Raw genomic sequence first — 26,465 nt, forward strand, 5'->3', positions numbered from 1 at the left:
TTCATTAAAGAATTCAAATAATCCTTAAAATAAAACCTGAGCATCTTAAATCTGAAAAAAGTAGTCTTTGATAAAATTCTTGGACTTGAACAGCTAAAAATTTATGAAGAAAATTTTGTTCCCAATCTTCCCCTTTACATTTGAATGATTTCTAAAAAAAATCTTGATTAATATAGGAATGCACAAGAGCCAATCCCTAACAAATACATACACTATACAACCAATGACTCTTCTCTTTACTCAACATTAAAAAAAAAAGCAATTACAGATTTAGGGTGAGTTAACAGATATATAATGTCATTACTACCATGATAAAGGAATGAGAGTACTCCGTATGAATTAAAATGGAGTACTTAACAACTGTCTTTATCCTTGTAAGACTTGAATCAAAGTTATGTAGATATCCTTACAATGTTAATAAATATAACAAATTTATTTCCCATCTTGTCTTCTAAGCAACAACCTAGACAGTACTATAACTGACACTGCAATTGTGAGTAAAGGAATCATTCTGTACGAGTTCATTTCACTAATACTTATTAAAGCTACTACTGCTAAATAGACTAATCTAAAAAAAATCACACTCAGGTAGTGATGTAAAGGTTTAGCACCAGATTTTCTAAAGGTTTATAAACTATATAACTTGTGAAATGTTTGTATAGTCTAAATTTGTTTCTCTTACAATCAGAATTCATTTGCAATTACTGTATTTAGACGAGTCTTCACTAACTATACTCAATTCTTTTGAATGAGGCGCTTTTGTGCCGACTCGCTAGAGTGCCCTTTTAGCTCAGAAAAATTTCCTTCTAGTGGATTGGTTAGAACTATCTTCTCCAACCATTCAGCTAGCAGGAAACATTTCCGAGCTAAAAGGGCACCGCTGCGAGTCGGTGCAAATTCGGCTCATTTAAAAAATTGAGTATAGTGTACATTCATCTTATAAGGCATCTATTCAGATGAATGACTATACTTGTATGTACATCAAACATTAAATGTTGTTTTTACTTATAAAAGCTGCATTTCAAAACAAAATTTGATAGAAAAATAAAACAGCTTTCAATCTACAAAAAGAATGCCTTCTTCGAAGTAATATGAAAACTTTAGCTGTCAAATTAATGACAACCAAATTTAACGATAAAAAAAAAATTGGTATCCATTACCTTATCAATTAAATCCCCTTCATATAGCCTATGTTAAAGCTTAGTTACCTTCGCCAAATTCGTTGCGAAAGTTTTGATAGATTTGTCTGGGTTTATGATTAGCATAACTAAAAACTACTAGATCGAATCTCATGAAATTTTGGTGGGATGACTGACCCTGATCCAAGGACAATTTTATTAGACTTTGGGGAGTCATTGGGTCAAAAGTCAAGGCCAAGGTCACAAAAGGTACAAAATCTCTTTTTGCCATATCGTGGCCATTTTTCATCTAATTTGCATGAAAGTAGTGCTAAACTGTGCATAATTTAATTGCATATCTTGTGATATACAACATAATAGTGATAATCATTACCCTTGTTTGTCTGTTTGTGATTCGCATAACACAAAAAGTATTTTAACGAATCTCTTGAAACTTGGTGGAATGATTGGCCATAATCCAAGGACAATTCAATTAGATTTTGGGAGTGCATAGGTCAAAGGTCAAGGTCATGAAAGATCAAAATCCATCTATTTGCTATATCATGGTCAAAATTTATCCAATTTACATGAAACTAGTGCCAATATGTGCATAATTCATTTGCCCATCTTGTGATGTGGCGTTGGCGAAGTTATGAACTCTACCAAGTGCTCACTCAAGTTATACATAAAATTACCAACTAACTTGGTACCTTAAATTTTAAAAAAGCTTCCTAAAAAGATTTAGATATACTTATTCACTACCTCATTCCAATATAAAAAAACCTCAGCAGGAAACTATACAAACAATAATGATTACTTACAGTTCGGGGTCAACACTTTTTAGCCACGTGCTGTTAAGTGCACTTTCTGCAGTAATACGTTTAGAGGGATCCAACTTTAACATCTGGTCTAGAAGATCTAAAGCAGGTTGAGGCATCTTGTCCTTGAAATCCTCTAATATTCTTCTACGATAGGTTTTCTTAGGCTTCATTGCACCCCAACCCGGTAACTTCACAATATCAGGCCAGTCTGCGGTAGTTGGAGTTCCACAAACCCGGGAAATAACATCCAACTGCATTGCTTCAGTACTGGCCTATTAGATAAAAATACAATATAATATAAATGTTCAAAGAATAACCATAATTCTTAGATACCATCAAGATAATAATCTATCAACAGATTTGAAAAAATCGGGGGAAGAGGATATTTCATCAGTAGGGGAATACTCAAGTCATGAAAGTTATTTAGCTCCAAATAGAGAAAAGTTCAGGTAATATTGGCGCAATAATATGAAAAGTTAAGTGATATAATGTTACAATATATTACTATATTATTACAAACATGAAAATCCATTAAAAACACATTGTATTTGTGTAGGAACAAAACACAGCTTTTAAAGTAAATTGTATTTTTTCTAACTATACAATCCCTGGAGTATGGATTCCATCTTGGCTGGAACTTATCTGTTAAAATCTCTGAGTGTTGGTAGCTATTTAGTTACTTGCAGGAGGTGACGATGACATCCCCCCCCCCACACACACACATACATCCTCATCAAGTAGCCACTAATTTCAATCATCACCAAGGGCTTGTGAGATGGTTGAGGCGGGAAGTGAGACTTAAAGAACTCGTGCTTGAATTTTAGAACAAATACAAATTACTTCAAAAGGGTGATTTAGTCCTAAAGAAATACAAACCTTCTGACATAGATAGGGGTGTAGGGGTGTTGACTCATACGACCTCCCAACACTTGAGAATAGATTCTAATGGATAAGGCTTGGTTTCCACTCGAGAACAGATAGTCAAGGAAGAAACTACATCCTCACAGGGATCAGATATCAAAATGTATAGACCACATTCTATACATCCTCCCCTTAGTAAGGGAATATGGGTGTTGTTTCTGTATTTGACTTGTATAGAAGAGCTGATGCGTATGGAAGCTCACCTACATCAACATACGATCAAGCAAGGCAGGGGACAGAAAAGTGCCTAATGAAAACATACATAAAGTCTTGTGGGTATCCTCCCAAAGACAGTGGACTGTTAAGATCACTTGGTATTTCCAGACTCCGGCCTTTAGTAGTTGCACCGATAGGTTCTTCCGGATGGCTAGGGTTGATCTGATATTCTGGCTTCGTGTAACCATGCCTGAGGTGGCTCTCTTATCCATTCCTTTGTGGGAGCTTGTCCAATTGCTCCATAAAGCCAGAATGAAAGAGTTTAATGATCTCTCACACCTTCCGTACTGAAGGAAGGTTTGTAAGTATCCCCCACCCCAGAACAGGAAGCCAACTCATTTTTGTTCCCGCTAGTCACCTTTCTAAGGAGGAGAGAATGAAGGATTAAAGTCGTGGCCAATTACTAATGACAAGGTAAAACGTATGGTGTTTTCCTACTCACTTCATCAGGACTAAATAAAGTTTGAGCAGGTCTGTTTAAGAGACCTGAGTACTTGTGAAAATTCTCAGGGAGGGTTGAGCTCTCAAAGAGATTAGACGACCCCCTAATATTGCCACTCATCAGGAGTCTTCTTAATTCTTAATAATAGAGGTCAAAATCTAAGTTGAACACTTGGATTGAGGAGCCTCCTGAAGAAGAGAAAAACAGTTAATCTGGCTACCATTCTGTGTGGTTGCTTAAAAGAAGTCAGGGACCCTCTAAAAATAAATGTCTTCAACTGAACATTGAGGAATTGAAGAAACTATGAAGAGGGGCAGAAAGGTGTAAGCGTCTAGGATTCCTAGAGAAGAAAGGCATCTTCAAACCTTACCGACAGTTTGAGACTTGGAGAATCTCAGAAGTTTTGTGTCCTACTCCATGGCAAGCACGTCGAGTGATGGCGAGAATGTAGCCTTTCCGCCATGCAAGAAAGTAGGGATGACTTAAAACCCCTTCACCTGGACTATGTAGTATTAGTGTATTTGCTCAAACAGTGCTCTTGCCTAAAGGAACCTTGTGCAGGTGCATCACATCTCTCATAACTAAATTACACCTGCTTGAGGAGGGTTTGTGAACACGGCCCCTTTGTAACTTTAGAAGAGAATGGAAAATTGTTGACTATCATTATTACCAAGAGCTCTATCAAACTCTGAAAAGCTTGCAAATCTGAGGTGCTGCAAGCATTACTATTAGGTTGAAAAGCAGGTGCATATCTTCCGTCAATAACATACGCTGTAGGAAATAGATTCTCAGGGGAGAGGATTCATCAAGACAAAGCTTATCATCCAACCGCTAGTATATAGTGCTCCATATTTCTGTTGTCTACTGACCCAAAGTGAAGGGGAACACCAGTAAATTTTAGGGAACTATAAGAGATTGCCTAAGAGGCAGCTGTACAAATATACTTTACTTACTTTACTTTGATGGCTGCTTTTCCAGTCTCACACAGCAGAACCCCACTCTCTACAGGACATCCGCTGTCGTTTTACCTTGTTCGTTCATAGTATTTATCATTTCAGATCACGTATTGTTCATTTACTGTTAAATCGTCACTGTTGTAAGGCTGTTTAAATAAGAAAGTATTCAGTTTCCTCTTGAAAGCCTTAACGTCTTCAATCATTCGAATGTTTCATGAGTGCATATTATATAGTCTCGGGGCCTCATATTTAAAGGCTCTGTAGCCTAAAGTAAACATACAGTATATCTAGGTTCCACCCGTTTGAAGCCATCTGTAACTATTCTCGTGTCGACACGATTTGTTAGCTGTGCAATATGTAGCAATTCTCATAAGTACTTTGGACGACTGGTTCTGATAACTTGGTGGGTTATTGTACATATTTCTTCTAAATTAAATTCTCGCTTTAATCGGCAGCCAGTGTAAATCAATTAGTATAAGGGTGATCCTTTCTCTGGGTGGGACAGATTTTATCAGTCTTGCTTCTCTGTTTATTATGTTTTGTAATTTCTTAAGTTGCTGGTAATAACAAGAGTTTATCACAAGTTTCTTTACAGATTTTTTGTCCACGTACTTTTTTATAAACGGAATATTTCTTAGATGATAACCAGCAGTTTTTATTACATTATTTATTTGGGCATTTAGAGACAGGTTACAGTCAAGAAATACACTGAGATCTCGAACTTTACTAAATATCGGCACAGTGTCATTATTTATGTTCATTTGAATATCACCCAAGTTTTTCACACTGTTTCTCTTACCCACCACCATGAATTCAGTTTTGTTCTCATTTAATTTTAGTTGTTTAAATGTCTTCCCTTCTCTAACACTATCAAGAATTCGGTTTAGAGTTTTAGTAGTGTCATCTATATAATTTATGGAGAAGTAAAATAGTGTGTCATCCGCAAATAGTTTGAACTTTACGCCAAGCCTTTATAGTAACTCGATAGACCAATAGTATAGATGCAAAATAAGATTTGGCCAAGTGCACTCCCCTGGGGTACCCCTCTGATTAAGGGTTCATATGATGAATAAGAGTTTTCAATTTGTACACAGTAATTTCTACCAACTAAGTAGTCTTTTAGGTATTCAAAGGCTTAATCTTCGACGCCGATGAACCGTAGATCATTCAGTAGTAGTTCATGCACAACTGTATCAAAAGCAGCACTGACATCGAGCAGTATTAAAATAGCAAATTTATTTTTATCCATCATTTCCAGCCGAACTCAACCGAGTTTGGCTGCCACCCTAGCAGTACCAACCGAACTCGGTTGAGTCCCTTGTCAGGCTGGGAGGAACATAGAGAGGAGACGTCCCCTTTTTTGTTTCATTTGTTTGATGTCAGCTACCTCCCAAGATTGGGGGAAGTGCCTTGGTATATGTATGTATATCCAGCATATCATTTACAACAGAGCAGATGGCTGTCTCCGTAGAGAATAGTTTTCGGTAAGTAGATTGGTTGTCAGGCAAAGCTTCTATTACTTCCAAGTGAATGACTAGTTGTTCAAGAATTACATATTCAAGCACTTTTAAAACAAAGGATAGATTCGAAATATGTCTATATGAGCTCAATTCCTGGTAGTCCAGTGAATTTTTCAGAACTGTTGTGACTAAAGCCATTTTCTCAGATGTAGCATTCTCATCACCAACTGTAGTATGACAAGGCTTCTTTGTCAATCCAGAAGGCAGCGTAGGAACATTACTATCATAAGGTATTCCCAGATAACCACCCTCTATCTGGGAGCCCTAAAGAACTTTCTTTGATATACCTTACTTCACAGATCGAGACAAGAGAAAGAAGTCTGTCATGAAGCTAAAGGGATTCCATCTTAGGAGAGTAGAATAGGGTAATTGACGAGACCCATCAGAGGACGAGCGACAATTGAAAGTGCTCAAAAAAGCCTAGCATGAACACCAGGGGAGTGGTACACAGTTCAAATCACCAGGCTTTGAATTGGTAACTCCCTTTTTCAAAGAAAACCTCCTATAGGTAGTAGGTTGGCCAGGGCACCAGCCACCCGTTGAGATATTACCACTAAAGAGTTACGGGGTCCTTTAACTGGCCAGACAGTACTACATTGGATCTTTCTCTGGTTACGGATCACTTTCCTTTTGCCTACACATACACCGAATAGTCTGCCATATTCTTTACAGATTCTCCTCTGTCTTTATACACCTGACAACACAGAGATTACCAAACAATTCTTCTTCACCCAAGGGGTTAACTACTATACTTTAATTGTTCAGTGGCTACTTTCCTCTTGGCAAGGGTAGAAAAGAGACTCTAGCTATGGTAAGCAGCTCTTCTAGGAGGACACTCTAAAATCAAACCCTTGTTCTCTAATCTTGGGAAGTGGCATCACCTCTGCACCATGGTCTTCCACTGTCTTGGGTTAGAGTTCTCTTGCTTGAGGGTACACTCGGGCACACTATGCTATCTAATCTCTTTTCCTCTTGTTTTATTAAAGTTTTAATAATTTTAATGTGACTTTCTTAAAATATTTTATTTTTCCTGGTTTCCTTTCCTCACTGGGCTATTTCCCTGTTGGGGCCCCTGGGCTTATACCATCCTGCTTTGCCAACTAGGGTTGTAGTTTAGCAAGTAATAATAATAATAATAATAATAATAATAATAATAATAATAACAATAATAATAATAATAATAATAATAAGACAGTGAATAGATCCAGGATACGTGCCCTCAAGAACTACAGGGATTGAGAGGTCATAATTTTTACGATTGCCCATACTATGCTATCCATGCCTGTCCTGAAAGGCATCTGAGGAACCAAGCAGGTAGTCTAACGATCGATCTGCAGTTCCCTATTTACAAATGCAATCATAAGAGTACATTGTAGAAGTTTGTAAACCTTCTCGGCAGCCCTCCTATCATCTCCATTCCTTCCAGTTGAAATCGGCAAGCAAGGCTGGAATGATGTCTGTGTCGATCTCCATCCTGACCGGTAATACCAACTGGCAGGAGCTGCAGGAAGTCACTGAATTCTGTGATACTTTCTGCCTTTCCTTCCCAAATCTCTATTTGAAAGGCCAGGAAATGGGTGAACAGAAGTAGAGCTGTCCAAGCATTTCCAAGGAAGAAAGAACCTGGAGGAAGAGAATGTATGGACCTATAGGTTGTCAGAATCTTTCTCAGCACCTGCTAAAGGTGCAATGGGAATCTCTGAATAGTTATTCTTGAAAGACCTGGGCCCTTAGCGGTAGCTGATAACTGGAAGAGGAGACCTGCTTGCATAACACATTCTGTAAGGAACATAAGTGCTCCTGACACCCTTGTCTGGTGAAGTGGGAGGCAATCATAATAATTTTCTCTGGGTTTTAAATGACTAACGGGGCATCTGAATGGTGGGTCAAAAGGCTTTGTTATTGGTGTTTGATTTGGATCAAGTCCATGTAATATCTTGTACTTTGGTTTTGACAAACTTGGGTTGTAGTGAAGCGCATGACTACAATTGCCCACTGATCAAACGACAATGTAGCCTGAGAGCTGCCCATGGAAGCTATCAGGTTCTGTGGCACCAGACTCAGCTGCTGGGACATCGTGTCTTCATACCAGCATCTTCATCAGGGTCCCTATCCCCAGCGTGGAAACTTCTGGTTCGATTGATAGGGGAGGGTGTATACGAAAAGCCCAGGAACTAGGATCCTACTGATTGCTACAGTGTAAGGGATTCCATTACTCAACAGTACAACAAAACAGCCATACTAAGCTACCCTAATGGTGAGAACATATCTGAGAAGTCACCTGTTCCAACACTTTGAGGAAAACAAAGATGAAAGATAGTAGTAACTCGAACATGCACCGGACTCTGAGTGTGGGATGATCTAAATCAATGAGTAGTGTAGATGAGGCAGAAAATTTCAATCACTGATGTCACCGAAGCATCTCCGGAACGTCCTGAGGCAGGAGAGGGAAGAGGGTGGCTGCCATTGTCCTGACGAGTAGAGCTTGTCTTTGCGAGATCAAGTACTGGTAGAAAGAACATTAACTCTTGAACACTGTACCAAAACTCCTTCCCAAGGGGTGGGTTTTGGTAGTGTTGCTCCTCCCACAAAACCATGAAGAAAAAAAAAAATATCAAGACCCAGTTGGAGTACGTCGATACTCTGCAGCACCTGAAAACAAAGTGGCTACTCAGTGTGCAGGAAGGGGGGCAGGCCTTCCCTGCCACCTGCCAGTAACTAGTGACACCTTGTTTTAAATTCTAACAGCTGTGTTCCAGACAAGCTGAAAACACTATCAATTAAGGGAAAAGTGTTTGTATTCTGGTAGGAATCAGTAATAACAACATATTTAATTTCAGTTTACTAAATCATGAAGACATCACAAATTTCAAGTAATTTGTATTCTTCCTAACAGTACTTACCTCAAACTACTTTCTTAGGAGTATCTGGGATCTCCTCCCAACCGACCAGAATTTTGTGTAGTTTCCCCTATCTCCGTTTTCTATAGTAGGTACCTCTGTAGCGGATGAATACGCGCCATGAGGCGACCCGGGTCAGTGCGCGTGCTAGGCCAGGTCTCGGTCATCAGTAAGTTTATGATAGATAAGGAATCAAAAGTCCTGTAAGGCACTCGGGGCAGGATGGGTGGGCCATAGCCCCAAAGTAGTTCGAGGTAAGTACTATTAGGAAAAATACAAATTACTTAAAATTTGTGATTTGTTCCAACACGGAGTACTTAATTCGAACTACTTTCTTAGGAGACTTATACTTTAGGAGGTGGGAATGGCCTTTCGGACCGAGAGACCAGCTGGGAAAGGGAACGAACCTAGATAGAAGGCTAGGTTCTTCTGACCCCAAAATAAAAATGAGAACTAGGGAAAACTACGCAAAAAACTATCTTACTGTCTAAGTAACTCACCTCTGTAAGAGTCTTCGGAGATGGATGCATTCAACTGAAGGTGTTCCCCATGGCAGGAGAAGGGATCAAGGGGAATGGAGGGGAAGTGGTGATAAGGGGGAAGGTAAGGAAGGAACCTGTGTCTCTTGGACTTACCGCCCACGGCTTCCCCGGGGCTACTATCTTAAATCTTCTGGAGCGCAGAAATGACGGGCCCCAAGAGAGAAACCGTCCAAAGACTTCCTAGAACAGTCCTTTAGGTAGTGAGCCGTAAAGGTGGACTGCCTGGACCAAGTGCCCGCCTTCAGGATCTGGCCCACCGCCATGTTCCTCTCGAAGGCCAACGAAGTACTCAGGCCCCTAATATCATGGGGTCTCGGCTTTCCCGGAAGGGAGACTCCCGAGCTGCTATAAGCTCTCATAATTACTTGCCATAACCAGAAAGAGACCGTATTCTTGGAGACTGCCTTCTTCACTAGCCCCGAAGAGACGAACATACTCTTGATCCCAGGTCGAAGCTTGGACGTTCTTTCCAGGTACTTTCGCACTGCTCTGACTGGACACAGTAACAAGTCCCTCGGGTTGTCCGAACGCGGGATCACTGGCACTGAAAACCCCTCGAACCTAGGGTCCCAGTAAGCTGGGTTCTGAGTTTTGGCTACAAAATTGGGTAAGAAACTGAAACTTGCTTCTCGCCAACCTTTCGTGTGCGAGACCTCGTATGACAACCCATGGAGCTCGCTTACTCTCTATGCTACCGCTAGGGCTAAAAGGAAGACAGTCTTGAGGGTGAGCTCTTGTCTAGAATATCCTTGAGAGGTTCGAAGGGCGGCTCCGACAGGATCTTCGGAACTCTAGCCACATCCCACTGGGGCACTCTAGAGGCCTGGGGGGAACACGATTGTTCTAAGCTCCTGATGAGCATCGAGATTTGTCTGGAAGCTCCCAGATCAATGCCTTTTAGGAGGAAGACTTGGCCCAAAACCGCTCGGACACCCTTGATGGCCGGAATAGACATACCCACGTCGTCTCTCAGATAGACTAGGAAGTCGGCTATCTCATGAATGGAGGCCTTCAACGGCCTGATATTCTGCGAGGAAGCACCATTTAGTAAAGGTGGTTCACTTCGCTTGGTATACCACGACCGAGGACCGTCTTAGGTACCCCGACATCCTTGCTGCAATCTTCGACGAGTATCCTTCCTTCTTCAGGAGCCGCTCGATAACCTCCACGCGTGTAAGCGGAGGGACCGAGGGTTTTCGTGAAACTTTTGGAAGTGAGGTTGACGGAGGAGGTCTGACCTGTCTGGAAGGGGTCAAGGCGGGAGGCTCGCCAGTTCCTTTAGGTCAGCGAACCATTGTCTCTCCGGCCACCAGGGCGCTACCAAAGTCACCCACAGGTTGTTTGCCCGCCTCACTCTGTTGAGGAGTTGTCTGAGCATCCCGAAGGGCGGGAAGGCATACACGTCGAGGTTGTCCCAAGGATGTTGAAAGGCGTCCTCGAACGCTGCTGTTGGATCTGGCACAGGAGAACAGAACACGGGGAGCTGTGCGTAGAGTCTCGTGGCGAAGAGGTCCATCACCGGCGACCCCCCACATCAGGATGACCGTCCGGGCCACTTCCGGGTGTAAGGACCACTCCGACCCTACTATTTGACCCATCCTGCTGAGGCCGTCGGCTAGAACGTTCCTCTTTCCTGGAATGAACCTGGCTGTGACCTCGACCTGTTCCTTTGAAGCCCATTCCAGGAACTGCGTCATGAGACTGCACAGCTCCTTCGACTTCAGTCCTCCTTGCTTTTTCATGTAGGCCACCACCGTGGCGTTGTCGCACATCAGAGCCAAGGTGTTTCCCCGGAGTAGATGGACGAATTCTTGGCATGCCCTTTGCACGGCCATCAGCTCTAGCACGTTTATGTGACGGATCTTCTCCTCGAGGGACCACTTCCCTTTCGCCGACTCGTCGAGGAGGTGGGCTCCCCATCCCTCCTTTGATGCGTCCGTGAAAAACAGCATCTCCGGAGGGTCGATTGCGAAGGGCATTCCTTTGAGGGTGTCCGCCCTGTCATGCCACCACTTCAGGACTTCTTTGTCTCTGGGGACACCGGAACTATTTTGTGCGGGGACTCCCCGGGTCCAGAGCTCCTTCAGGTTTCATTGAACTCCTCTCAGTTTGAGTCTCCCCCGGGGGACTAACTTCTCCAACAACACGAGGTGGCCCACCAACCTCTGCCAGTCTTTGACTCTCCTCGGCTGGTCCGTTAGGAAGGGTCGAAGTATCCGATCCAGATTGTCCAACCTCTATGAGGAGGGGAAGGCCCTCACCAACCGGGTGTCTAGAACCATCCCCAGGTAGGTCATCCTGGTGGAGGGTGTCAGCTGCGACTTTTCCAGGTTGATGGTGACACCAAAGTCCCTGCAGAACCGTAGAAGCTTTGCGCCTTGCTCCCTCAGTACTCCCTCCGAGGCTGAAAGTAACAACCAGTCGTCTAGGTAACGAATCAGGCGGATGCCCTGCTCGTGTGCCCAGGCTGAGACTGTTGTGGGCTGAGACTGTTGTGAAGACTCTCGTGAAGACCTGAGGAGCTGTCGACAGCCCGAAGCAGAGAGTTCTGAATTGCAACGCTTGGGTACCCCACTTCACTCTTAGGAACTTCCTGCTGGAGGGGTGGACAGGGATCTGAAAGTAGGCGTCCTTGAGGTCTAAGGACATCATGAAGTCCCCTTCCCTCAAGGCTGCCATCACCGACTTCATGGTGTCCATTTTGAAGTTGGTCTTGCACACAAACTTGTTGAGGGCTGAAAGGACTATGACCGGCCTCCAACCATCTGTCGCTTTCTTCACCAGGAAGAGTCTGCTGTAGAACCCTGGGTTGGGGTTCTTGACTGGTTCCAACGCCCCTTTGGCGAGCATGGCCGACACTTCCTCCTGTAATGCTGCTCTTCTCAAGGGGTCCTTGGGCGCCAACCACTCTGCCTGTTGGTCCGGAATTTGAGGGGGCGGTTCCGCTAGGAAGGGCAACCTGTACCCGTCCTTCAGTACTGCTACGGTCCACGTATCTGCTCCGTAGTCCTGACAAGCTTGCCAAGACTGTTTGAGACATCCCCCTACCTGAGGCTTCGGCATGAGTAGGGGGCCTCTCTGCCTATCTCCTCCTAGAGGCGCGGCTGGAGCGCCCTCTCCTGGAGTTGGAATAATAGGGCCTAAAGGTTGCTTGCGGGGTTGAACCTCCCCTACGGGAGGGCTGCGGGGCTTGGTGCCAAGACACCGACGGGGACTCTCCTCGGTTGGACTGGCAAAGAATGGGACGGGTGAGGGGCGTCTGAAAAGGGTCTCCTGTGAGCTGGACGTCTTACAGGCGGGGATCTGGGCTCTCCTGCTTCTTTGAGTTTCCTGACCCTCTCCATCACCTCCTCGACCGTCTTCTGGGGGAACACGGACTCGCCCCACACCGGCGAGTTCCTCAGCGACCTCGCCTCCCGCTCGGGTAACCTCCGTACCAACTTGCTCAGAACTGTATCCCGTTTCCGCAAGACCCAATTGGCTGCTTGAGAGAGGGATTGAAAGGAGAGAAATTTCAAAGCTTTTCCACCCGAACTGATCAACTCTTGTAATAAGGATTGGTTTTCAGGAACAGAGAGGTCATGAGAGGACTGGAACCCCACCAGGGTGCAGGCCCACCAGTTCAACCAAGAAGAAACGTTGACCAGGTCCAGGGCCATATCCTCCATCATGGAATTTTCTGCTGGTGAGAAGCACACTAGCGCGGAAGATGCCCTGTCTTCTGCCGCTCCTTGATTCAAGATTTCGATAGCTGGCTCGACCGTACGGGGACCTCCTCGACGACACTCCGGGACGTAAAAGCGTTTCTGCGTTCTAAGTCCCGGTAGAAGTTTGGAGGCACCCTGGCTCCTGGGGGCGTCCGCTTGGCGCCAGAGGTAGGGCTAGGGACGGCTTCTGCTGAACCAGGTTGTCCACCAATTTGCTCAGCCCGGAGAGCCAGGCCTGCTCTGCCGAGGGCTTAGGTTCATCCAGCTTATGGTGGCGTCTGATGAGGGCCAAGACTTTCCGGTAGGAGGAGACGTCGTCTGAAGAGCACTCTCCTCCTTCTATCGGGCCTTCCGTTACCTGGTCATCCGCATGGGGAGCCTCGTCGATAACGGATGGAGCCGCGTGAGAAGGTAGAACCTTCTCATGTCAAGCCATTGGTGCGGCGACCCGCAGAGCGGGCGGATCCGCTGGGACGGGAGAAGCCGTCATGGGTTTACTCCCTTCCGCGAAGGTCCGCGGAGCTGCGGAATTCCCCGGACCAACTGGCTGGCCCTGTTGTTTGGGGAAAGCCGTCGAGGGACCGGAGGCTGGGCCTATGCTGCCAGGCCGAAGGAGCGGCTCTTTCTGCTGGGCGGATGGAGCCGGTGCCTTCGCGGACTTATGCTTGTTGAAAGTCACCTGGTGGGTCGACTTCTGACGATGGTCGAGCCTACCGGAGGGGCTGAGTTGCGAGGGTGAAGAAGTGGCTCTAAAGAGCCAACCGGAGGCGCTCGGAGCAGAGGTTGCCTTGAGAAGTTCACTCCGGGGATCGTGACTCGCATCCATTTATCCTTTGACGAACGACTCCTCTTGTACTTCTTGGAGGTCCTAGCCCGTTTCCTGGATTGGCGCGACCGTTCCTCCTCGAGTCCCTCGGGCCTTCATCTTCCGAGGAGAACGAATCCGACGAAAAGGAGGAGAACGATGACGGGGAGGAAGACGAACCTGCAAAGTCGACTGATACATCCAATGCTGCTAGGGGATCTTCGTGTCGTTCCACTGGCGAAGAGGGCTGCAAAAAGACGGACGGGAACGTTGATAACGGCGCCGGGGGAGACTGAGGCACTTTCTTGGGAGCGAACCAGGTGTCGAACTCTTCCTCTAGTCTCATGGGTGACCTGAAGGGCGTCCTGGGTGCTGTCCAGGCGACGGAATCCGAAGATCCTGCTTCTTTTTCCGCGTCTCCCCCGGTCGCTGAAGCACCTGAAACACATACCCACGATGCGGGGAAGGGGCCATAGCAGACTTCCCCCACATCGGATCTTCGGCAGAGATGGGCCCTGTAGGCACCAGGACCTCGTCTCCCGAACACACTCCTGCCCCTCCCTCAGGCGCCCCCCCCCCCCCCCCACATACCTGAACCGACACAACATCCCTCCCCCCCCTGAGGAATATCACTCTTGGGGAAAGGCAATGGGCCGCTTCCCCGCAACGGACTTACCTCGTCCCCTACTCTGGGTAGGGGAAGGTGGTAGGGAACCCCTCTCCGACGAGGCATTGGGCGACGCTAAAGGCGAGGAGATGCTAGCCTTCTTACGCAATCTCTTGGATGCCTTCTTTTTCTTGGTTCCATAGAGAACCCACAGGATTTCGGTCCAAGACTCGCACTCCGGACACGTTGCTGTAGGGGAACAAACACTGCCCCTACACGAAGAACACAAGGTGTGAGGGTCCACCTCCAGCTTAGAGAGAAAAGCACCACAAGATTTACCAGCCATAGGCCTGGGCCAACAACGAGGATGCTTCATAATGAACACTAAAGCACCAATTGACACAGGGACACAGAGGAAAGAGGTGGATAAGGTTAGGATTGAACACGTGGGGACCGCATGGAGACACAAAGGGTCGCACTGGGTGAAGAGGGCGCGGCGAGATGTTAATCACGACGTGACCAGAAACTTAATGATGACCGAGACCTGGCCTAGCACGCGCACTGACCCGGGTCGCCTCATGGCGCGTATTCATTCGCTACAGAGGTACCCACAATAGAAAACGGAAATAGGGGAAACTACACAAAATTCTGGTCGGTTGTGAGGAGACCCCAGATACTTCTAAGAAAGTAGTTCGAGGTAAGTACTCCGTGTTGGAAAAAACAAGATTTCAATCAATAATAACGGTCCCTGATAAAAATAAAATATTCTGACAAATTTACTCATCATCATCCATGACCAAACTCACCTGAAAAAGTGGTCTCTTCTGGAAAAGCTCCCCAAGGATACAGCCACAAGACCAGACGTCTATAGCTGGTCCATACCGCTCTTCCCCTAATAATAGCTCAGGAGGACGGTACCACAAGGTAATGACTTTATTTGTATATGGACGTTCCTTGTTTGAGCTAAATAACCTTGCTAAACCAAAATCTCCAAGTTTAATCTGACCCCTGAAACACAAAATATGAGGTTACTCTTAATTCCATCTCATTTGTTGTCCATTTAAATCTTATATCACTTTTATACTTACTTTCTCTAATAAGGCTATCTTTCATAATAAACCAAAAATCCATTCACCAAACCTGCAAAATATTCAATCAATCCATAAAAATAAGATGAAAATACAATTCCTAGAATTATAATTAAAAGTCGAGTAAAATTCAATAAAATATAATTAACCACACGTTTTTTAAATAACCCCCACAATATAACTTCTTCCCAAAAGAATCTGTAAATGTACTTACTTATTGTTCATTAAAATATTGCTGCATTTAATATCACGGTGTAGAAAATTCTTCTTATGACAATAACTAAGGCCATTAAGGAGTTGTTTCATAATGGAAGCATTGTGCTGCCCGGAGAACTCCACCATGCCAGACTCCAACAGCCCCATGAGATCATGGTCCATGTATTCAAAAACTAGGTAGAACGATCCTTTGTCCTGGAAAGAGAGATTGATATCAATAAAGTTTCCAAAATTATACACCATATTCTACTCACTCTCCAATATACCAACAAGTACACAGTATTTATGCACCAATATCAAGAAGAATGGCAGGCGTAATAAAGATTACAAAGGTGATAAATGTGTCGAGACTGAGATGGTGTGGGCACTTGTTAAGGATGGCTGGTGGGGAGGGAGTGACTCCTGGAGGGCTTGGGAGGAACCTATTTGAGGGAGAAGATCAAGAGGGAGGCGGATAATTTGATGGCGAGATAAGGTGAAGGATGATATGGAAAGAAGAGGTTTGGTGGAAGAGGATGCCTTTGATAGAAAGCATTAGAGAGGGCGCATTGTGCAGCCAACCTCTTAACCCTTTTACCCCCAAAGGACGTACTGGTACGTTTCACAAAAGCCATCCCTTTACCCCCTTGGACGTACCGGTACGTCCTTGCAAAAAAATGCTATAAAAAATTTTTTTTTTCATATTTTTGATAATTTTTTGAAAAAATTCAGGCATTTTCCAAGAGAATGAGACCAACATGACCTCTCTATGACAAAAATTAAGCCTGTTAGAGCAATTTAAAAAAAAATATACAGCAAAATGTGATGGGATAAAAATAACCCCTTGGGGGTTAAGGGTTGGAAATTTCCAAATAGCCCGGGGGTAAAAGGGTTAATTTAGGGTTAGCGGTGGGAAAGGTGATCAATCAGTGCCCTACTGTATACTTACATGTCTGAAATCCACAGCATCCTGTTTATCTGTCACAATTTCTTTTAGATTGACAATATTCTTATGATTTAATTGTTTTAGAATTTTTATTTCTCGAACTGCAGTTATCGGGAAGCCTTCTTTCTCGTTCTCTAAACGAACTTTCTTCAAAGCAACCATCTCATCATCTGAAAAAGACATATCACTAAGAAACTCTTATGTAGAGTATTGGTAACTTATTTTACATACGCGGGTACTTTATTTTTCAAGTATTTTACATTAACAAGAAATACAAAATTAAGACCATAACCTAAAAACCAAGAAATCAAATAATGAGCATAAAATTTGCAATTATTCAAAATTCAACTAAAAAAAATTGACCTATAGCATGCAGGGTGCTTGCCTACTGCAAATGAAATGGTACAAGTGGTAAAATTTGCTTGAAAAAATCTATATTTCATACATTTGCAAATTCCAACACCTATGAAATTCTGTTCATATATCATATGGTGCATATATCTTTTGTGGTTGCCAGAGTAACACCAAACTTTGAAAAAAAGAAAAAAAGGTTGCATTTGGTAAGTCATGCAAAAGGGGCAAAAATAATCATTTTCAATTTGGACTGAAAGCACAAAGGATAAGAAAAACAAGACCACTCCCAACTAAATTCCTCAGGTTACTTTTCAGTATCCTAAACTGATTAAAGCTTATATTTAAAGGCTAAATTCTGGATGACTGACTTACTCAAAACATAGCATGAGCCATGTAAAGTTTTAGCAGGTACAACTCCTGTGACTTAATAATAAATTCAACTCCTACCCTACAGGTCTCAACAACCACTAATGAATCCTACAACAAAAAGATGCATGGTAGGTGTAGAAAACTCAAGACAACCTGAAGGCACACATTATTATCATTACTATTATTATCACTTGTTAAGCTAAAACCCTAGTAAGAAAAGCAGGATGCTATAAGCCCAGGGGCTCCAACAGGGAAAATAGCCCAGTGCGGAAAGGAAAAAGTGAAAAATAAAATATTTTAAGAAAAGTAACATCATTGAAATAAATATCTCCTATATAAACTTTAACAAAACAAGAGGAAGAGAAATTAGATAGAATAGTATGCCTGAGTGTACCCTGAAGCAAGAGAACTCTAACCCAAGACAGTGGAAGACCATGGTACAGAGGCTATGGCACTACCCAAGACAGTGGAAGACCATGGTACAGAGGCTATGGCACTACCCAAGACTAGAAAACAAGGGTTTGAATTTGGATTGTCGTTCTCATAGAAGAGCTGCTTACATGCTAACTATAAGCTTGCCAGAGCATCAACAGGTATTTTTTACTCCAAATAAAAGTATGACATAACTGTTTGGATTTTTAATATCTATATATGCAGAAAACTTTTTTAATATGGCACTTACTATTTTTATCTTTTGCTCTTGCTTTATATACCTGCCCATAAGTTCCTTCACCAATCTGGGCAATGATGTCAAACACATCTACACAACGTGCGCTCCAGTCCTCCAGGGACGTTCTATCCACATGCTTTGCATTTAAAATTTTTGGTCTTGGTAAACTAGCCGGCGTCTTTGATGATTTTGTACGTGTTGAAGGTGGAGTACTCATGGCATCGTCATCAGGTGAAAGCTCTTCGGCACCTTCTACTACTAAGGAAACTGGAAATTAATTTCTTCATCAGTAGCGGTCAAAGGTATCATACAAATTCCAAATAAAAAGAATGAAATTTAACATTTAAACCATTACCATATATTCACAGGACAAAAACATGATAGTTATTATACTTAAAACAAAAAATATGAAAATTAATTACTTGGAGGCATTGGCAGGTCCTTGGTAATACTGATTCTACTTGGCTTATTGACCTCTGGTGGAGTACTTGGAGAAGTTGGAGAGTCAATGTCCTCTAAATTGAAGCCTGGGGGCAAAGGTAGCCTTGTGAGACTAGTGGGCATGGTAACTTTTTTAAAGTCAATTTTACCCATATCCGGAGTTTGTGAATTACTAGTGGTCTGAAGCTCAGAATGCGAAGAGTGATTTGAGGTTTCCTCTTGATCAATGTGAACAACGGGAATAGAAACTGGCTCACATTTTGTTACCGCTACTGTGGCTGCAGCACCATTAGGAATTACAGTAGCAGCTGCAACTGCAGGTGCAGGTGGATTTGAAGTGCCACAAGCACTAGAACTAGGAGAGGTAACCACAGCAGTCACAACTACTTCACCGTTTTCTTTACCCTTTTCTGGCTTTTCCCCGTCTTTAGTCATTAAATGAGCTTTCATACGCTCTCTGTTCTTTCTACTTTTCACAAGTTCTGCAAACAAACTAGTGGAGCTCATCTTATTTTCATGAGCTAAACGGTCAGCTGCTGCTCGAGGCGGAGAGGCAGCACGCTGAGAGTGACGCGATCGACCTGGAGATCGCTTATGCCCTCTGTCACCTCTTCTTCGATTAGGACTTCGGCTTCCACTTCTAGAGCGTCTTCGCCTGAAGAAAAAATCCTCACAATTTCAAAAAAATGACAATACTAATACTTCTCAAGCTTAATTTTACAAATGAACTTCAAAGGAAATATATACTGTATGCATACAAGTAGACTAATATTTCTAAGATATTTGCAAAGGTATGAAGGAATGGTTAACATATATCAATCTGATGCTTACTCTACAAAACATGATAAGGAACTTCAAAAAATCAATAAAACAAATATGTAACAAACACAAATGAAAAATAATTATTTCAATCTTGGAATTACAACTTTCACACCAAAACAAAAACTATTCTTTATCTGCACGAAAGTCTTCTAAAAAAGCAAAAGGAAAAAATATTAAACAGTAAACAGTATATTTACATTACTTATATTCTTTTCTTTTTAAATTCTTTAAGCATATGTAATCCAACTATTTCTATACATCTCTGGCATTTGAGAAAGCCATTTAAACATTTTTATCTTGCCTTTCTGAAGACACGCCAAAGGAATGATTTTATCCCTCTCAAAACACACCACACATGAAAATCCATCTTATTTTTCATTTTGCAAGCACACACTTTATTTAGGTTCAATACTTTAATTAGTGTTTTCCATCATCATATTTCAATTCATTACTTCAGTATTACCCTTTTCTCTTTTTTTATCACCTCAAATACCATTTTGGGGTACTCGATGTAAAAATAATCTTAAGAGTGTATCAGAGGGTAGTAAGCCATAGACAGGCCCATAATACTTTACAATGACCTCAAACTTTCACACATCTGGCCAGTCAGTAGACACCTTCCTCCACAAGCCTGAATATTGATAGGTTTACTGTACTCAAATGCATACTCAGGCATATACCAGTAGTTACTGATAAGAAAAGAAAGCAATAACTCGTACTCTGCACAGAAGGCTTCTCTTCTATCAATCAATTATTCTTCTCCATGGTTTCTCCATCAAAACCATGTGTATCTATTTTTGCCTAACAATTCTTACAATCATTTCTCCCATAATCCTTGTATTCTTCTGATCTATAGATACTTTCCAGACCTTTTTCAGCTAATCAAAAGCCTTTCATTACCAAAATGCTACATCAGCTGACTTTCATTCCTGATCACTCACAATAACTTACATATTTTCAACCACTTTAAATATCACCCTTAGTACCTTTCAAAATAAATATAAAACCAATACTATTTCCAATCTTGAGTGCAACTGATCAAACTTTTTGCATTCTACCGTAATCAACACTTCTTAAAACATATTTAAGTTTCTAGGTTTACCTCTAGATTTTGAATACATCTTGCTTTCAACCTCCTTGTTTTTTTTAATTACATTATCGATACCATCGTACAACACTACAATCTACAGTATCAATAAAACCATTCATACAAAGCAAGCTTCAAAGGTTGGTTGAGAGAAATGAGGCTTCCACAGAGAATAACTGCATACAAAAATAGGTCAAGAAATAAATACTGTAAACTTATACACTGTAGATACAAACAATGAAATTAAATTTATCCTAAATGATTATTTCTTGATAAGGTTAAAAAAAAACTACAGCAGTATAATTATTATTAACCCTTTTACCCCCGGGGTATTTGGAAATTTCCAACCCTTAACCCCCAAGGGGTTATTTCTTTCCCAGCACATTTTGCAGTATATTTTTTTTTAAATTGCTCTAACAGCCTTAATTTTTGTCATAGAGAGGTCAGGTTGGTCTCATTCTCTTGGAAAATGCCCGAATTTCCTCAAAAAATTAGGAAAAAATATGAAAAACTAATTTTTATAGCATTTTTTTGCAAGGACGTACCGGTACGTCCATGGGGGTAAAGGGGTGGCTTCTGTGAAACGTACCAGTACGTCCTTTGGGGGTAAAAGGGTTAATAGGATGAATGCCAGGGGGAAAGGTGTTAAGTAGAAGCATAATAAAGAGAGCCTGGCTTTTAAGAAACTTTTTTTTATTAATAAGAGACTCAACTTCAAAACCATGAAAATCCAAAAGCAGTGTTACAGCTGTCAAGAGTGTACTTGCATAAGGCAAGCACACCTGGTGAAGCAGTTATTACTCTAGCACATATTAGGAGCTACCCAAAACCATGTTAGTAAAAGGCAGATTAGTTAGTGCAGTACATTCAGACTTGATTTCCCTTATATGAAATTAGTTGTTGAAGGATCATTCTTCACAAGAGCATGCAGTTTAAATTAGACCCAAATGAAATATAAGCAAGTCTTCATGCACTTTAATAAAAAAGATGTGTTAGACATGTTACTTAGATGCAGAGTAATGTATAAGCAGCTACAAAATTTTGCAAGTTAAATATGAGCCATTAAAAAACCACAAGTATGAAATTCCTCCACCTCAAAACATGCATACAAAATACTGGTCTTTAAATATTCAAACTGAAATTGTGTAGTTAATTCTAATCCTGTTAACCTTGAATACTCGCACACATCATATCTGGAATACTTGTACTAAAGGTCCGATCTTGAGGTTTTCCAATTGATGTAATACCCACCATTTCCATCCTCTCAACATCATCAACAATTTTCGCCACTCCATTTTCCTGGTTGCAATTTACGTACAACCGATCCAAAAACCATTCATTCCGTATTCATTTTATGCCATTCAACACCCATGCTTCATTTCCATAAAGGAATTAATTCAAGAACCTTTATAAATTCCAACATTTCTTACATTTTTTCACACAACTCTCGCTAGTGCCTGCCCCTTGGTCCTCCTTAGTAAACTTGCTATTCTCCCGTTTATTTACTCAATGATATACATCTCACAACCATAAATCATTGCATTTATTCAAAAAAAAAAAAAAAAAAAACTTTATAAAATCCACTTCCATTCCTCAGTCATCCATATCAATATTCAAATCTCCACTTCATGGCCTTCCTTTAACCAGCGTGGTCTCAAGATTTGCTAGCAATCCCTTTTCACTTTCTTTCTATGTTAATTCATTGGCAATACTGTACAGTATTATCCTTTTAGACAACCAAACTACTTCAGCAGTCACTGCAATTTAGTCTCTGTGACTTTCCTTTTCATACATCATATAGATACAACTAAAGCGCAAATTACCTATATTTGTCCCTTTACTTGAATGACATACTGCAAAATACAAAATATTCAAATTCCTACCAAAATTTACCAACTTTTATAAAAGTATTTGTGCCGATTCCAAACATATCACTTGTTGTACCCCACTACTGCCAATATGAAAATAAAGCAAGAATGAAATTCTACATACCTTGGCGAGTGTCCTCTACTCACACTACGACTCCTACTCTGACTTCTCGTCCTACTTCTACGTCCATGTGAATGATAGTCCCTGTCTTTATCCCTTCTCTTCTTTTTCTTCTCCTCTTTGCTGGAAGTGGATGCTGCATAATACCTGCTGCTGTGAGGGGGAGTTTCTGGGATGTCTATGTATGTCACAGGACTTCGAGTGCGTGACCTCTTTCGGTTGTATTGCGGTGCAGGTGGTGTATGTGCCCGATGTGGCCCTCTCCTTGGAGAATTTCTTGAAGGTGGGGTCATATTACCACGCCTCTGGGCTGGAAGAGGCGGGGTTACTGGTCTACGAGGACTTATATGATGGCCCCGACCAGATCGATCGTAGCTCTTTGAGGGAAATATTGGCTGGGGAGGGGGTGGAGTTGTATGACGACCACTACGATGTCGTGGGGGACTTGGTGTATGTGGCGATCTATGCGGAGGTGTACGCTCTCGAGTTCGATGCTGCGATGTATGAGGTGTGTGAGATGGCGGAGTTCTTCGTAACTCACCACTACGAGCATGATTTGCTTCAGGCAAAGGCTGAGGTGGTGTAAGATGAGGCTCCTCTTCATTTGAGGTAACAGGGCTTGGTTCCTCAACACGATTTCTAACTCTTGATGGTACACCAACAGATCTTGGATCATGACTAGGGACACGAGAAACAGTTTTAACTAAGGTTTCTGTAATTTCATCATCAGAACTAACTACACTGCCATCAACAATGGCACCATCTTCTTCAAATTCTGGACTTCCACTTCTAGATTTATGCTTATTTTTCTTTTTCTTTTTCTTATGCAATATGGGACTACGTGATCGCTCATTTCTTTTACGTTTCTTTTCATGCTTCCTTTTCTTTTCCTTTTTGTGTTCTTTTTTACGCACACGAGAATGATCGCGGTCTGATTCTGAGGGTGTACGTGAATGATGGTAAGGATCTCTGTGGTAATACTCACTTCGAGCATCTAAGCTACGACGATCTGGGGACATGGCCACAGGATACGGAACCAAGGGGCGGGCACCAGCGAGAGGGGTGTGAAGTGTTGGCGTGGGAGATGTTTCTACTTCTCCTTCACTTGGCAAACGTTCCCTCGGAGGCCTCAGAGGACTGGTTCGAGAACCGTATGAAGGGCTCCTACTCAGGTTCGAAGCGTAAGCACTTGGACTCACCCTTGGACTTGGCCTTGCTGGCTTGGTCAAAGTACGCTGCTGAGGTTCCCTATTAACCTGTGGACTGATAACAGGGCTTTGACCAGGGCTGTCAGTGATCTCTCCAGCCTCTGGCTCTGAAAATTCTTCTGAACTAACGTCAGAATACTCAACCAGAGCCCGAGGTTCCCGGATCGAATGTGAAGAAACAGGGGAGCTCCGAGGAGCTCCCTTTACACGTTTTTCACTGTTCTTCTTTGGGTGTTGGGGGCTGCTCGACCTCTTCACTGTTGGGGAAACAGTGGTAGTAGTGCTGAGGCTCGGCTGTTGGTCATGGTTCTCGGTTTCGTCATCTTGATCAAGGTCAGAGAGAGAAGAAAAGCTCTCATCAGACTCAATAGTCTCATGGATACTCGGCATGTCCTTGGTCACTGGCAACCAGCGCCACACAAATACAAGCCCATGATTTCTCCACAACCAACCTCCAGCACCACCACCACAACCTTACAGCTTCATCATAAACTGTCTGAAACTGAAAGAAAAACACATCTTCATTACATCAAAAAATAAGTGAAACAATGAAGTAATTATTAAGTACAGTATTCAAAATCTGGTGAAAAAATAAAGAAAATAGAATAAAAAATAATCTTATTCAATTACACAAAAAACGAAGCTATAGTAACAGACTATCATAATGAAAGTAATTAAAAAACCATGATGGATATGTCATTTCCACATAGATTTACTAGCAGTTCAATAACAAAAAAACATGAAACTGACATAGAACAGTATTGACTCCACTACTTACAAAGTTCAAAATTTGTTCTTGCAATTATTTACAAAAATCTAGAATTGGCTATAAATTCTAATATTAGTCCATACTTATAACTAATAATTAATCTATAGTGCTACCTACATGTTTTTTGGCCAAAGAACAGCTGCAACAACCTTTTAATATCACCTAGTTTGTTCCATCAGTAGATGGTTAAAGGTTTGTTTCAGCTCTTCTTAAGCCAAAAGTAATTGCTCTCTAAACTTTTTAACAATTACCTTTGGTTTTTCTTATTTGGCGAACTCACTTCTCAGACCTTTGAAAGTCTAGAAACACCTTTGTGGTCTTATTAAAACAACCTTACTTATTACAAAAATAAATTTATACCTCATAAAAAACAAACCCCACACTCTTGAGTGATAAAGAAAATTATCTAAAGCATATGGGATTACAATATATTTCCAATAATAATATGGTAAAACTTGGCAACAATGAACTTGCTGCTGGCATTTTCATTTCTCAGTAAGTAACTTAATTATGTTCCTCAGTCACCTCTCATTTCCATAATGTTACATGAACTTTTCCCTTTTTTTGCATTTCCTAGACATGACAAATTTGGAAATTGTAATTTTCCTAAATACACACTACTGAAGTTCTTCATGTTGGAGTTATATTTGGCATTCCGACCATAAAATCCAACCTCCCGGCAGTAGGAGGGAAACTTCCGGTTCACCTGCTCACTCACTACCTCAAGCACTTTTGATAGCATGCAGGGCTTACTGGGGAAAGGTGATGATAGCCCAAGTACAGTATGTGTAATGAGCTTCAGGTTTGTAGTTATGAAAAATCACAAATTATAATTAATTTGTATTTGTTCCAATACGGAGTCCTTACCTCGAACTACTTTCTTAGGAGTATCTGGGATCTCCTCCCTATCCAACCAAGATTTTTGCGTAGATCCCCCTATCTCCGTTTCCCTTGTTGGGTCGCCCCGTGGTGGATGGATACTCGCCCTGAGGCGACCCTGGGTCAGCTCACGAGAGTGCGCTGCTAGGTCTGACTCGTCAGTAAGCATATGTGAAAATACCATTCGAACTCCTGTAAGTCACCCGGGGCAGGATGGGCGGGCAATAACCCGAAAGTAGTTCAAGGTAAGTACTGTTAGGAAAAATACAAATTACTTAAAATTTGTGATTTGTTCCAACACGGAGTACTTACCTCAAACTACTTTCTAAGGAGACCTACACTTTAGGAGGCGGGGGTGGACTTACAGGCCGGACGACCCGCCATACCGGTACGTGATATGGGACCTAGATAGGAGGCTAGGTCCAGGGTAGGAGAGTCAGGGGAAGCACGCAAAAGCCTACTTGATTGAAGTCACCTTTAAGCATAATCCGGACATGGTCTCCTACAACATCCATCTCTCACATGGGAGGCGGGAAAAGAAGGGGACAACAAGGGTAGCAAGGAAAAGGGGGGAGTAAGGCGGAAACTTGTGTCGCTTGCAATTACTACCCTCGGTCTACACCCGGGGCTTTAGCCTTGAATCTGTTGAAGGGCGGAAAGACTGGTCCAATGGCAAAGGAGTCCAGGGACTTCCTCGTAGAGCCTTTCTGGTAGTGGACCGTAAAGGTGGACTACCTGGACCATGTGCCCGCCCTCATGATTTGACCTACTGCCATGTTCTTGTCGAATTCTCAGGAGGTGTTACGCCCCTTAATGTCATGGGGCCGTGTCTTGCCAGGGACTGCCGCCCCTCACTGTCATAAGCCCTTTTATGATTTGTCAAAGCCAGAAGGAGACCGTGTACTTAGACAGACACTGCTTACTACACTGGGCCTGAGGAAACGAACAGACTTTTGATGCCCGACCGAAGTCTGGCTGTCCTGTTAAGGTACTTCCTGATAGTACTCACTGGGCACAGGAACAAGTTTTCCGGGTTGTCTGAGTGAGGGATCGCCGGGATCGAGAATCCTTCAAACCTTGGGTCTACGATGGC

At 42.5% G+C, this 26,465-nt stretch overlaps 1 protein-coding gene across 1 annotated transcript in view; it reads right to left on the minus strand.

Moving 5' to 3' along the window:
* The window catches only part of LOC137619606 (cyclin-dependent kinase 12-like), a 51,832-nt gene that overhangs the window by 10,365 nt on the left and 15,002 nt on the right, over positions 1 to 26,465 (minus strand). The window contains 7 exon segments of the mRNA XM_068349786.1: positions 1,940 to 2,211; positions 15,362 to 15,563; positions 15,858 to 16,054; positions 16,788 to 16,954; positions 18,190 to 18,444; positions 18,600 to 19,273; positions 22,520 to 24,226. Coding sequence (XP_068205887.1) covers positions 1,940 to 2,211; positions 15,362 to 15,563; positions 15,858 to 16,054; positions 16,788 to 16,954; positions 18,190 to 18,444; positions 18,600 to 19,273; positions 22,520 to 24,114 — 3,362 coding nt within the window. The 5' untranslated portion in view covers positions 24,115 to 24,226.

The sequence above is a fragment of the Palaemon carinicauda genome, chromosome 26, assembly GCF_036898095.1.
Source record: "Palaemon carinicauda isolate YSFRI2023 chromosome 26, ASM3689809v2, whole genome shotgun sequence".
NCBI classification, from domain to species: Eukaryota; Metazoa; Arthropoda; class Malacostraca; order Decapoda; family Palaemonidae; genus Palaemon; species Palaemon carinicauda.